The 15,082-nt window shown below is 39.8% G+C and overlaps 1 protein-coding gene across 3 annotated transcripts in view; it reads right to left on the bottom strand.

Moving 5' to 3' along the window:
• The window catches only part of SAMSN1 (SAM domain, SH3 domain and nuclear localization signals 1), a 98,166-nt gene that overhangs the window by 50,885 nt on the left and 32,199 nt on the right, over positions 1 to 15,082 (bottom strand). For all 3 annotated transcript variants that reach the window (XM_080374515.1, XM_080374516.1, XM_080374517.1), the window contains 4 exons: positions 14,258 to 14,325; positions 9,523 to 9,591; positions 4,396 to 4,519; positions 2,859 to 3,232 (listed from right to left, as the gene is read on the bottom strand). In XM_080374515.1, the coding sequence (XP_080230641.1) occupies positions 2,859 to 3,232; positions 4,396 to 4,519; positions 9,523 to 9,591; positions 14,258 to 14,325 (635 nt within the window). The remainder of the gene's footprint in view (positions 1 to 2,858; positions 3,233 to 4,395; positions 4,520 to 9,522; positions 9,592 to 14,257; positions 14,326 to 15,082) is intronic.

The following is a 15,082-nucleotide window of genomic DNA, read 5'->3' as shown; positions in this document are numbered from 1 at the left end:
TCAGAGGACAGAAATGCAGACTTCTGAAATGTTTTCATAATACATGAAGGTGTGAGGGATGGGTGAGATATGAGTTGTCTCCGATGTCCCTGTGCCGGAGGCGGTCAGCTAACACAGGTGTTTATTGTCAGCTTAACTGGGGGAGGCTGAAGGAGGAGTCGCTGGAGGAGTTTGGTGAGCCTGTTGCAGCTGAAGATGGATGTGACTTTTGCAGTCTGTTCTCACAATTTTTGGTTAGGTGACCAGCTTGGATGATCTCTGCCAGCCTTTTTATTGTTTTAGGTGAAACAATCGGTGGCAATATGAAACACTATAAAGGAGGCTATGTAAAGTGCTGAGGAGGAAGAAAGGAAGAGGAAGAAAGGAGTCATAGGAAGAAACTGGAGGAAAGGAATTAGGATCACTCATATTTTATATCTCTAAACAGCAATCTATCATTAAGAGATCCAGGTCTTTTTCCTCATGATTACGGGGGAGCACGACTTAATTTGTTATCTGCACTTCCAGCTTTAATTAAAACTAGGCTCAATCAGCCTTGTGTATGTTGCTGAGATGAGTCTGGATAATATGTGTCCAACCTAGATATTTATCTGTCCCCCAGAACAGACCAGCCACAGTTTGCTAATGGAATAGCAATGTCTTGGACCTTAGTCTTGCATCTAACCAGTTTTGCTTGTTTGCCTCAATTCAGGACATACCGACTACATTTCAGTAGCGCACCTTCACGTGATGCTGCAGGAAAGACAACAGAGTAGTAGCCAAGCCAAGACCAACCATGAAAATGAAATATTTTACTCATAGAATCAGAAAAATTATTATGGAATATATTGGTTTTACTCTAAGTAAATCAACACCAGAAGGAACATCTGCATTGTCCCCAATGTCTGATCCCCTCCTAGCAAAGCCACCAGTGTTGGCTTGTTTGATTCTTAAAAAGCAAAACTGAAAATCCAGTCTTTGTAATCTTCAATTGAGCCAGTTGGTAGAATGCAAATGCAAAGAATGAGATAACTTTCCATTGCCTGTAATCTAAATCTAAAGACACTAAGCCCACAGAGATACATTAAATTCAGGGAGCCCGTCAGAAAAACAGATGGCGAAATAGACTATAATGCAGGAAAAAAAAACCCACTAAACCTCTTGCTGGCACTTAATAGTAACATGGGTAGGACAAATCTCACCAGGGTAGAGAATGTTAACAACCTGTTTGTGACAAAATGAAATAAAATTATTTGAATTGACACTTATGCTCTCATAAATCTGACCGACATGTCTATTATTACTATTTTGCCTTGGGTCTTCAGCCTTAGCTTGGGATGCTGAAAATTGCTTTCATTAGGAGCAGGCACATGATGGAGCCCAGCATCCCTGACGCGGTTTGGTTTCTGGGCTCCCATTTAGTGGCAGACAGGAGAACTCACCCAACAAAACGCAGGCTTTGTCCATGGCTCCCAGCCTGTTTCTGCCAATGCTCTGCCCTAAAGGTCTGTCTCCAGGGGCTCTCCCTGGCAGTTTGCAGTGCTGAGACTGTCCACAGTTTTACGGCTGCACCTTCCTCAGTCTTTTTTAGGGGTAGTTTGCTTTCTTTCTCTCCTAATTACACTTCCATCAATCAAAGCTTTAGCCTTTCTATTTCTATGTCAAATCCCAGGACAATCTTCTGGGCTGCGTTCAGCTAGATAAATCCCATGTTTCAGGTGCTGCCTGTTGTTACGTCAGCTACTGTGTCATTGAAAAGAAACTGAATTACTACATCCATGTATTGAGAAATGTAGTTGCTATATTGACCCACACATCTATGCCTTTCCTAATGATATATGAGCACACATTAAAGAAAATGCTGTTTTCAGCAGGAGACTTTCTGATCTGAGGTTGTGGTTGCACAGGTCTCCATCTGAACACTCAGCTAGCAGGTCAGCAGGTATCTTGCCTCCTGTCGTTTAAATGCACTTTCCTGGGGGTTGGCCTTATTGCACAGTGAGAACCGGCTCTGTCCCTGGAGCGCTGTCGAGAGAATGGGCATAAAGGGAAAGAGGCTACTCTTTACTTCTTCCCTGACGTATTATTTCAGTCAGCCACCCATCCTCCATGTCCTTACCACTATGTGGAGTGCCAGAAGACCTGCTGTGCCCAGTGAGGAGAGGGAGAAAAGCCTCACTGCAGTGTCCATATTTTGTATACCTCACCAACTACAGTTTTTCCTTGCCTTTGTTTTTCTAGTTTTAAATATCACCTTTAAAAAAGCCTGCAATGAACATAGAAAAGATACTCCAGATAGCTATCCAGAAAGATAATTTCAGACAAAACTCTTCTTTGTATCTGGCCCTAAGATCTTCTTGCTGCCACAAAGGTAATTGCAAAAATAGGCTCCACCAGCTAAGCTGATCCAAGAAAGCAGAATCACCAATCCCCCTTCAACCTCTGACATTTGTCTAAATAACTCTGGTGTCCTTTACTAGTATTGCAGTGACCTCTAGGGGCCTGATCCAAGCCCACCGGCTTCATTGTCGCTTACTGATTTACGCCAGACCTCCAGAAAATTTTCTGAGCCTGGAAGGATGAGAATTTAATGAATACAGATGAAAAATACAGTGTGTCTGATGAGAAACAGAATAGCCTCAAGCCTTCCACCTCAATGCTGCTGATGTCTGCATGGTTAAAAATGAGCTACCTAGGGCTGTATGAACCCCTGGTGTTAGCCTGAACAATACATTCATATCCATTTACCTGAAATCTAAATTTGGTTTATTACATTTCATAACCACATGGAAGATGACGGCATCTCTTTAATGCTGAATCAGAGCAAAAAGTTTCCACTTTTTATGCATATCAGCACAAACGAAACCACTTCCACTTACCCAGGAGTACTGCAGATCCATATCAGTTAGGGAATATGTAAGATGTGGCTGATGAGAAGAGCAAGTACAGTTTTCCCATTCTTCTATTTTTGAAATCAAGAAGTCACAAGGACAGAGCTGGTTATCAGGAAATGGCTTCCAGTCACTCCACAAGTGAAATTCGGTTTCCGAATGGATTGAAATAGTTCCTAAGTTATTAAGCCTGGAAGTATATGAGCGGCCCAGAGATGCAGAAATAAAATCTGCCCTAGTCTCAGCTTCTTTTCTCCTTACGTTGTCTTTCCAGGTCTTCTTTTCCTGAGGTTTTGTCAGCTTCATGCAAGACGTTAGTGCTTCTTCATCCTCTTCAGAGAGATAACCATCTTCTAGTGTATCTTTAAAAATGCAAATACTTCTGTTATAATATGTTGCAATTCATAGAGAAAATAGCACACTTTTTTTTTTCTTTTTTTTTAGTTCTGACTGTTGCATTATATATATTGAAAAAGCCAAGGACTCCATAAAAAACAAATAATAATGATAATTAGGGAGATGAAAAGGATTTTGTACTGGGTCAGACATCTGAGTCAAAAGCAAGATTTATTGTCCATTTGGTAAATGTGTCTTGTTCCCTTTCCAGCCTTTCCAGGCTTTTGTCCTGGAAAATGCTACTGGTTCTGCACTGAACATGAGAATTTACTAATTAAATGTCATATTGCTGCATAGTTGCAGAGACCATGAGTTTAGCTTAAATACTTGAAAAGTTTGGAAAGCTTTTCTGGATAATTCCTCTTCCACCCCTTCCCAGTGTGTATGCTGTAGTTACAAAGTAGTTGCTGAAATCCAAATTTCCTCATGTGTTTCAGCCAAGCAATGATTTGGCTTGAGCAGTAGTCCTTCAGATAGTTTACACTCATTTTGCTAGTTTTTGTTTGAAAATAATCATATACACAAACACATGGTACAACAAATTCATGCACTGTTAAATTACTGTTGGCAAAACAAGTTCAGCTGAAGAACTGTGGCACAGTCAGATCAATGATCTATAGGGCACTCCAGAAAATAACCTGAGCTCAGCATTAGTTTGGAACTTCTGTGTCTTACGGCCCTAGGCAATTCGGTATGACGAGAGGACGACTTGCTTGTCGTATCACAGATCTTCCTGTGCTCCCAGTTACTACTGGCTCGCGGATTAACACTGAAAGTTATCATTGCGTTTCTGAGTTTTGCCTTTCTTGTCTGAAACTTGATACAAACCTAAGAACTACTCTAAAAACAAGCGGTGCTCTGCATGGAGACCCCACTGTTATACAATTCTATTTAGATAAAATCCCCACTTGCAAGATATACTGTTACAAAACTCAAGCTACTGCGACAGGAAACAATTTTTCACACTATGAGGAAGTCAGGACTAAAGTGGTATCACAGTAATGTCTCAGTGGGGTTTGAAAATCATGGGTGGTGAATGACAGACCAGGACAGGATTGTTTACAGTTATGTTCAATACAGTGTCATTTACCAAATGTTGGAAAGAATGCTGATATGATGCTTTACTTACTGAGGGGGAGCAAAACATGCTTGACATCCTCCAGGCTTTGTGTACTTGGTTTTTTTGTTCGGACCAATTTCTGCAATCGTTTTAATGTTCCCATGGACTCTGTTTTATCATCTGGTTCTGTACCCTGGCAAAAAACCTAAAGATGTTAGAAGCATTCAAACCGTACAAATAAAAGGTAAGGGCAACACGGTGATTCTTTTGATAATGACAAAGTCTCAGATTCAGAGAATTAATCACCTACGAAATGCTTTAAAAGCAAGGCATTCCCTGCTTGGGACCAATAGATACAAAAAAGGGAAAAGGCAAGTCACAAGAGGCATCTAGCTTAGATCAGTGTTCATATTGCTGTTTACATATTACTTTTCTTTAATACCCCAGTATTATTTATTACCTAATTCCAGATTAGTTCCAGAAAACATTTTAATATATGCAACCACTACATTATCCAGAAGCATTTCAGGTATGCATGGAATTCCCAGATGTGGTGAGCTACTGCATTTAAATATGTATGGAGGTGTGTTCTGAAATGTATTCCTTTATTCAAGACCTTATTTCCTTTCCTAGATCAAATGACAACGATGTAAATGACAATCCAATTCCATTATTGTACGTTCCAACAACATCCTACTGGAGAAACTCAAGGTTTGGCTACTGCAGGCTCCTGGAGCAGGAACTTTATGAACATGCAGCCATCTCAGACACTTTCACTTATGTGAACCAGCCTTGCAAATCAGTCCAGAAACTCTTGAGTTCTCCTCCAATCAGACTGAATTTCTACGTGAGCTTTAGAGAGAAATTTCATACTCTGACAGCAAATAACCTCTCTCCCATAGTCACGTGCAGTGTTTCACATGGGATATCTGCTTTTCATTAGAAACCAGAAAAAATAAATATATTAGAAACTAGTAGAACCATAATCCACCGATGGCTACTTTCTGGAACAATACTGCCTGGCTTCTATGGATGTTCACCTATTTACACCGATAAAGAATTTGGCCTATTGTGGCAATGCATCTTTGGTGATATTACAAGTGATTAAGTGCTAGTGCTGATGTTATCAGAAGGCAGAAATGCAGAGACCTTTATTGCACTCTCCCCAACAATTAGGTCACACATCACAGATCCTTTCTACTTCCTCACATGCATAATCCTTTGAGACAAAGTCATCACGGAGTTTGCCAGCACAGTCTAATGTATAGTGGGCAGGCTGCTTCAGGAGGAGTCTCAAGAGATTCTGAACTCCTCAGCTTTCATTTGGGTTAAAGGCTTTTTGCAAAATCTTAGCATGAAGCCCACCTGAAACCCCAGCATTCACATATTACAGGCTACATCCAGCCCTAGTAGCAATGATAAGGGGAAGGGTATATATTAATTTCAGATTTTAAAAAAGACCAGTGTTCACTTGACAGATAACTGCTTATAAAGGTAGCTGTGCTTCAGGTACCAAAAGTTCAGGTATTTTTCTACAAAGACATGAGGCTCTGTAAGCAGAAATAGAAGTCCAAGACTTCTATGCCCAGGCAAAAGACATTTTTATGTGTTTAGTTAGTTTTGTGTCAGTAGACAATTGTGTTGACATCATAAATTGAAGCAAAGAGTTAGTGAAAGCTAAGTGAGAATAGGTGAGATGTTCCCCTGTATATTCAGATGTTTGGTTTCAAACCTTGAAAGGGTTTGCACCAAGTTATTTGCACTACCAGTTCATCTTGGTCCAGCTATAAATTGTCATGGCGATTTAACAGCCTACAGAATCTGGTATATCCTTCTGATGTAAGACCAATGGTCTAACAGAATATTAGAAATTGGCTTGAACCAAGCATGACCTAGTGAAATAAACATGTACCCACATGTGGAAAATTACACACAAAAAAAATCTGAAACTATTTTATTCTTTCAGGCACTGTTCTGATGAAATATTCTTAGCTGTGTAAAATTATTAGTTATTAGTCTATCTCTAGATACACCTTTAATGGCTTTCTTCATGCCATGATTCGACTCATGCTGGTGAAGCTATGCTGGCTTCTTTCCTCAAGGCTACGTTCTTAGGAGTCCTCCTCTTGCTAAACACGGTGACTAATGCAGACTTGCCCATGTTGGATAGCACTTGGGTTTAGACTCCCTCCTTCTCAGCAGCATGTTAGGTTTCTTGAAGGATGCAGACTGTACTGGGAACTGGGACTCAAACACAGGAATATAGCAGGAAGCCAGAGAGTTGAATATAAACACCTTTTCATGTCTCCAGTGTCTTTTGTAAGTTATGGCTACTTTGGTATTTTAGTTTCCATCAGGGGCATATATTTGGAGTGAGTTTCACCACTAGCCCCGTAAGCTGCGTTTTGGTCTCAAAGTGGCACAAACTGAATATAGTGCAGATGAAATTAAGATGGAAGATGCTTTCTAGAAGTTCAACTGATGAACTCCAGCTACTGCTGGATGTCTAACAGAGAGGATTCCAACACAGATAGACCTCCCATAATGCACAGTGTGGACATCAGCTCATCAGGACCAAATGTTCTGCTGTGCTGATACTCACGTATTACTCTTTGCTAGTTCCTAATATAGACAAAACCTGGGTGCTTTCAATTTCTGCCATTTGAAGAATTAGTTATTTTATTTTGTAGACTAAACAAAACCTAGCAGCTTGGAGTTTAAATCCCTTTAGGTCTTCTTGAGGATCTTCACTGTAGGTTAAGGTCTCAGCAGACCCACCTTAAAGCTGTAGTCAGCTTAAGGCCCTTTCACAGCTTGCATTTGAGTATTCATCATCCACTGTGGGCCAAATCCAAGCACCCTTAGATCAGTCATGTTCTGATTTGTATTTCAAGCCCGCTCTCCCCTCTTCCAAATTCAAGATAGTAGGACTCCAGTTTTACCTTAGCTAAAGAGAGAAACTGAGGTGTAATTTTTCAGTCTCTCATTGTGAGATGTCTTTGCAAAATAAATCACACCAGTTTTAAAGTGCTAATATTGCTCTAATAGATCTCTTGTAGTAATAATCATTTATTCACTTATAAGTAACGATACAAAAGCAACATGATGACTTTGAGTTATGATCTGGGATTTCCATCATGGAGACATCAAGATAAATGGAAGATAATCTATTCAGATAATTTTATTAATGGCAAACTCTAATCCTCTTTACCTTAAAAATACTCATTTGGTAGAGTCTATTGTTAGTGACATGTCATAACTGATTAAATAATAAATACAGTGACCCCCTTTTATGGAGAAAAAAAGCTCATACAGTATCAGTTAGTGATGGGACAGCTTTTAAATTTGCAGTATTTTATTTTGGTTTACCTAAGCACTCAAATCCAGAAGTTTAGCTGCCTATCCAAATAGAGGTAAAACATTCTTTGATGTAAAAACCAGACTACCCAGTGAACTGACCATGCTGGTCTCACAGGTTTTGTGTATTGTCCTGGCAACCCTCAGCTACCACTTAGGGAAAGCCTGCATAAAAGCGAGAAAAACCCACCAAATGTTATGTGTTGGTTTCAGACAATTTTCTTCTTGATGTTTGTGTTATCTAGAATCTGGTATTTCTAGTTGCCCTTCCAGGATACGAGAGAAGGAAACGTAGTGATGGAATGTGCAGTGGTACTGGCTGGATCAGTAACATACACTAATTTGGAGTATGCTGCTTTCCAGTACCTTCCTTCTCTGTGGAATGGAAAGGGGTTTCCAAAAGCAATTATGGGGGAATATTGAAGACCAGTGCACAGAGCAGTAAGTTTCCACTCATAAAAAGTTCATTTAAAACCCATTTGAAGACTTCTAAATTCTGCTCCCACCACCACCACCACCACCTTCCGTGTTCTAGAGGCAGAGCATTTGCTCACTTGAATGTTATTAGCTATACTTGTGTTTTGCCCAATCTATAAGCAAAGCAAAGCTATCTATAAGGAAAGTATTCCCTCATGGACAAGAATATTCTTTATTTCCCTGCTTAACAGGTTTTAGTTATGAAAAATCATGTCACACCACAAATAAAAATGAATTGTGTAAAAAACCTTATCACAGCCTGTCCTCTAGTTGCACATAATTTGCATGAAGTGTGCATGAATACTTATGGACAAAAAAAAGTACATTTTAAAAATGCACTAATAAAAATGTGTAACAGCAAAAAAGACCTAAATTGTGTCTGATAAACTGTTTCTAGTTTATCCTAAGATATTCTTAATACCTTAGAAATCTTTGCTCCCTGAGATGTCATGAGGATTAACCTGATGGCAGAAATACAGCAATTTGGAAGCCAAGTGTAAAACACTGTTGGTCAGATTCCAGCAATCTCAGTCCTCTTGAGCACTCTCTTTCCTGGGTGTAACTGCATTAATTTCAGTAAAAGTACCTGCACAGCGTGTCACTTCTCAGCATAAAGAACTTAGTCATGGCAGAGTCTAATCTCTGTGATTTTTCCTCAACTGGTTTCTTTCCTGAAGAACTGCAATGTTTTAATCGTGATTGCCTATGCACTTAAATTCAGAGTACAGTGTAACAGTCAGAAGAAAAAAATTACTGCGTGTTTATTGTGTCAATGGTGCTACCATTGCTGTACCATAGCAATTTTTGAAAAGGTTCAGTAATACCCTTGTTGGACATAGAGAATATTAAAATACTACATGATGATAGAGGACTTTCTGCTGTATTTATACAGAGTTAGATCTCTAAAATGCACTGAATGTGGATAAATTTTATGTTAACAAATGTCAGTTAAGCCATGGTCAACCAATATAAAGACAAGTGCTGACCAAACATCTTTCATGTGCTCCTACCCACACATATCTGACCTTTAAATAGTCCCATTATTTTAGTCTGGTACTCCAGCTACTCAAAATGACTGCAGAATCAATCTAAGCAGGCTAGGATTATAGGCAGATTTTCTCCTGCAAACCACAGAGCAATAATAAAATATTCTATAAAAGATTAAGAAATATCATGATTAATAGCAGAGATTAATAAGGTACTCTATGAAAGATCATGATTAATAATATGGATATGGGTAAAATTTTTCAGCTTTTGGGGAAACAGCACACAGTAAAGGAAATCCTACTCTAACAGCATGTTCTTCCAGGCTGCTAGTTGCTGCTGCTGAAAAACAAATGAACAATTTTCATATCAACTCACCATTTCACTGTTACCAGCCACACTTGGGTTGTGAACTCGCGGTGGAATCCACTGCTCGTAGTTTATCACCTAGATGGTAAGAAAAGCAAAATAATTTTTTTTAAAAATCCGACATAAATAAGATGAGTAAACATAATGAATATCATGTCGTTGAAAACAGATTGAGAGCTCGGCAGTCTTTCAACACAGTATTAAGGGCATATAAAAGCAATGGCTGACATACACCAGCTGACACCCATTGAAATCAGTTTGAAATTGAACTGTCTTAATTTCTTTAGTTATCTGGGGCTCAGTAACATCTTGGAGACATCACAGTGTGTGTGGTACAGTGGAAGAGCCATCCATTATATCATGGGATACTTGGGTCTCATCCTAGATCTTGGCTCTCTTTTCTCAATGAGCAGGAAAGCCACAGAAGACTTCTTGCTCAGCAACAACCCCCTAGCTGAGGAGCAAATGTCACTGATGCATTTTCTAAAAAGGGTCTTGTTCAGTTTGCCTCATCTCGTCTGGGATGTTGAGCCCCAAGGGTATGAGTTTGAATTGGATTAACAGTACAGAGAAAATGGGAGACTCCTCAGAACTATGCAGACAGGACTATATACACTTTCATCATCTGCCTATAATCACATCTTGGTCACAATGTCCTCGTGATAGGAACACCATGAGAATACACTTTCCTTGGGGCACTGATGCAGTCCCTAGTGGGCAAGCCTGACAGTGCTTATAGCTTATCAGTGAAAATAATGAACACTAGCCCTTTTTCTTCATGAATATGAATGACACTTTGAAGGCTGAATGCAACCTAAGAATTTACGTGAGAAATGAGGCATGAAACATTTTTGAAAATGTATTAGCCCAAAGACTGTATTACTTCATATTTTATGTCCTTCCCAATATGCTACAAAGGCTTTGAGCCATCAAGGGAGCCCTGCTAGACATGAACAAACAAGAAAAAAAGATATGAAAAGTAAATGCAGAAAGTAAAGCTACTTTTTATGGTAAGGTGCAATTATTACAGTGTTGCTCATGCTGTGTCCCTAAACCCATACTTCCATTCGAAACCCCCGTTTTCTGGAACATACAGAATGAATGGAAAAAAATGAGCATCTATTTAGGAAATGGAAATGGATTAAAGTTTTTGTGAAGTACTCAGGGAAACGTATTTGCTGCTTTTTTTTCCCATCTTTATTTTTCTTTCTTTTTTTCTTTCTTATTTTTTCCTTGACTGAGAGGAAAAGTAACCTAAAATGTTCATCTATGCTATTTACTCTTGCTTGTAAAATGGCCCTTCCATGTCTCAGAATCACAGACTCCACAGACCAGCTGAGGCAGTAATACACCTCTGGGGATAATTAGTTAGCTCCCTGCTCAGAGCCGGTCACCAGAGCAAGTTGCATAGGTTCACGTCCTGACAGGTTTTGCATATCTCCAAAGACAGCCTTTACACAGCCTCTTTTGAAAGCCTCCTCCGGTGTTTGATCTCCCCTCAGATCAGTAAAGTGTTTTCTTTATGTTAAATGAAATTTCCTGTATTTCAGTTTGTGCCTGTTGCCTCTCATCCTGTCACTGGGCACCACTGAGTACAGTCTTCTTTACATCCCCCATCAGGTGTTTGTACACATACATCAGATCTTCCTGAGCCTTCTTTGCTCCAGGCTGAACAGTGTCAGCTTTCTTAGCCTCTCCTCGTATGACAGATGCTCCAGTCCCTTAATGATCTTTGTGGCCCTTCATTGGACTTACCAGTATTTTCCCTGTTTCTGTTGTACTGGAGAGGCAATAACTGGACCCAGCACCCATGTGTGGTGGGTCATCTCACCACTGCTGAGCAGAGGGGAAAGATCACCTCCCTCAGCCTGCTGACAGCACTCTGCCTAATGCAGCCTGAGAGGCTGTTGGCCTTCTTTGCTCCAAGGGCGTGGTCAACTTGGTATCCACCAGGACCCCCAGGACCTTTTCTGCAAAGCTGCTTTCCAGCCAGTTGGCCCCCAGTCTGTACTGGCAGAAGGGGTTATGCCTCCCTAGGCTCAGGATTTTGCCTTTCCCTTTATTGAACTTCATGAGGTTCCTCTTTGTCCATTTCTGCAGTCTGTTGAAGGCCTTCTGATGGGCAAGGAGAACTCTCTGGTGCATCAGCCACTCCTTCCAGCATTGTACTGAATGTGAATTTGCTGAAGGTGTTCTCTGTCCCATCATCCATGTGATTAATGAAGATGATAAATGGTACTGGACCCAGGACTGACCCCTGGGGTAAATCACTGGTTTCCAGTGGGACTTTGAGCCATTAATCACATTCCTTTGAGCCCAGCAGTTCAACCTATTTCAAATTCAGTTCACTGTCTACTTGTCTAGTCCCTATTTCTTTAGTTTGCCCATTAGGATGTTTTGGGGGACAGCGCTGAAAGGTTTGTAATGTCAAGATAAACATTCACTGGTTTTCCCCTTTCCATCAAGATAGCTAGTTCATTGTAGAAGACCCTCAGGCTGGTCAGGCATGATTTCCATTTCATAAATCCTTGCTGATACCCCCAATTATCTTCTTGTTCTTCACATGTTTGGGAATAGTTTCCAGGAGGGTTTGCTCCATCACATTCCTATGGATTGAAGTAAAACTGACTGGCTTCTATTTCATTGGATCTTCTTTCTGGCCCTCTTGAAGATAGGAGTGATGTCCATGGCAGCTTACACTCCAGTTGCATGAGCTATTCCACCACATTTCTGTCATGCTGAAAATGCAGCCTTACAACTGCATACAGACCTTTTAATTCCTCCTGTTCAGTCCCCATGCTGTGTGCATCAGCCTACAGGCACTACAGGTGCTCATTTGTGCTGATTTTGCAGAAGTGTGAGAGCCTCCCACATAATGCTGTTCCCTCAGCATTTCCTTATTTGTGTGCGTAATGCAGTGCAGCAAATGAAAACAGACATCATCAGACTGTTTTGGAAGCTTTAAAGAGAATTATATAAATGTTATCTTAATGATAATGAAGACCAGAGGTAACAATCACTAGAACTCAAAACAACATTCTAAAATATTAAATTTTTGAAAAGCAAGTTCAACAGGTCTCAAATTGGTACCAAAGCTTGGAGGTATCCAAGTCTCTACAGCTTGTTAGTCATGTGCCCCAAAAAAGTCTTCAAAAAAATTAGAGAAGTCAAAAATAGAACTTTGCTTTTAAAATGGGGCAAATAGTTCATGGAGAGATGCCTTAAGGGACTTTAAGGAAACAGACTCAAAGCAAACATGGGCCTTTTAACTTATTATTTCTTCTTCCTTCCCCGTCCCCCCCCCCCCCCCCCCCCCCCCCCCAACCACATTCTATCATGTCTGGGGAATGGCCTCCAGGATCTTAACCAGGAATCAGCCCAGTGGCTGCCATGGCAGGAGAGGGGCAGAGTCAGGCATCCCTCACACCAAGGAGGAGGAGAACTGCTGTGGGAAATCAAAGAATAATCTGTCTTCTTAATACTTAGAAGGTGAGAGGAAGAGAACAGAGAAAGAGAACGAGACGTGCAGAAGAGAAGAGTTCTTTTTTCCTTGCTTTCCTCCTCACCTACTTTTTGGCAGCGGGGAGAGGAGGAGGTAATCATGGGAACAAACTAACAATACACAGACAGATAAAACCCTGAGGGAAAGCAGGAGAAATCTGGAACACACTGAAGTCACCAGTTTCCAGTACAGTCATCTGTCCCCTGGTAAAGCAGACTTTTCTTTTTAAGCCAGATCATGTCTCTGGCCTACACTAGAGATGAGCACTGCATAAAGTCTGGATCTTCACAGTTCTCCATCTTCTCTCAGGTGCCTTCAGGGTGATGCATGCACACTTTTTTCTTGCTTTTAACCTAAGCATCCAAAAAGGTTTCCTGACTTTGTATGGAAGCAGCAGAGGAAACTTAGCTTGGAGCCTTTAATAAAGTTTAATGTTCACCTTGAATGTAATATTCTTCTTTCAAGGAGAATTTACCAGATTTTCAGCTTTCAAATAATGTTGTATTAATTCTGCATTTAGACAGACACATAGCCATACAAACATATAGGTGTGTATTACACACTTTTAGTCGGATTCCCCGAATGGGTAAACTGTTACATCATGTGAGATCAGCAGCGCTAAGCTGAGTTGCATCATGACCTGGCCCTTTAAGTAACATAATATTGGGGGAGACATAGGACTAGAAGTGAAATGAAAAGTAAATGCCAGTCATTCTAATTCCAGAGCTACAAGTCTTTCTCCTCACTGCTCTGCTGCTCACCAGCTGATGGGCTGTTACCTACTTTTATGTAATTATTGTTATTATTATGCAAACCCAAGGGTCAGAATTCCTCAATTCCTCAACCTAGTGAGATAACTAATGTAGTGTTATGAGGAGGAGATATGGCATATGTTTATAAAAATTCAGAAAGCATTAGGATACATATGCCAATATGGATCACGCAAGACTGATCTAAACACTCTAGTACAGATCTTGCTAGACACAATTCCAACACATCAATTTAACAGAAATGTATTCACTCAGGGGAAAAAAAAATCCTAAGTTTTAAAATCCATATGGTCTGCATAATGAAAATGGTGCACAACTTAGGTAGTCACCAGAGTTTCTTTTAAACTCAGCTTCTCAAATACATAGGCACACTGAGTATGAAGTTTAAGTTAGGCAAATACTGAATGGAAGCAAGAAATAGACATTTTATATGAATGAAATGTTAGATTCTGAAACAAAGTACTTTTTTCACCTGGCATGTTGTTTCTTCTATCTTCTTTCCTTGCAGCAAATGTATCCCATCACTAATAATATTATCTTCTGTGAATTATGTAAAAAAAAAAAAAAAAAAAAAAAAAGAAAGAAAAGAAAAGAAAACATGATTTAAAATGTCCTGTTTCAATTTTTTTTTAATTCATTTTTTTTTCAATCCTGTTTCAAATCCTTCTTCTGAGGAATTTAATTTGAATTACACCTGATATTTTGAGCTGACATTTTGACTCTCTAAAGTTAATTTTACATCATTTAAGCAGGCATTTTCTCTCAAACTGCTTTGAAGTAAGTCTACAGAATAAATTGGCAAACTGGTTCCTGTAAAGAAAACTCATTCATGCGTACTTCTTCATCTGTACTTAGTCCTCAGTTTACTAACCCAGAGCCCCACAAAGCACTTCCTCTTGCCCTGCTAATTTAAAGCAGCAGGGTGTAGAATATTCATTTAAATAATGGGCAAAAATTTTCTTTGTAACTGAGATGTGTTTATCTCAGGTTAGATTAGAAACTGCTTTCAAAGGATGAATGTCCTTCCATTTCTTCCAAGAAATTAATGATTTGCATGGGAAGGGTATGTACCTTCATTACAACAACGAGCAACAACAGGTCAAACAACTCTTTGAAAAGAGTTTTAATTTTACTAAGTCTATTTAATGAACACACATATATAGAGATATACATGTTCCTTTTCCAGGTTAAGTAAAGGTGGCCTGTCCACCTAAGTCAAAATCGGCAGTTTTGTCTTTTTCAGGATAAGTGACATGTCATGATTTTGAGTCTCATTTGATGTCCCTAGTTACTACCT

Source organism: Falco punctatus, assembly GCF_963210335.1.
Source record: "Falco punctatus genome assembly, chromosome: 2".
In the NCBI taxonomy this organism is placed as follows: Eukaryota; Metazoa; Chordata; class Aves; order Falconiformes; family Falconidae; genus Falco; species Falco punctatus.
The sequence above is the reverse complement of the archived record's forward strand: the minus strand, read 5'-3'. Positions and strand labels throughout refer to the sequence as shown.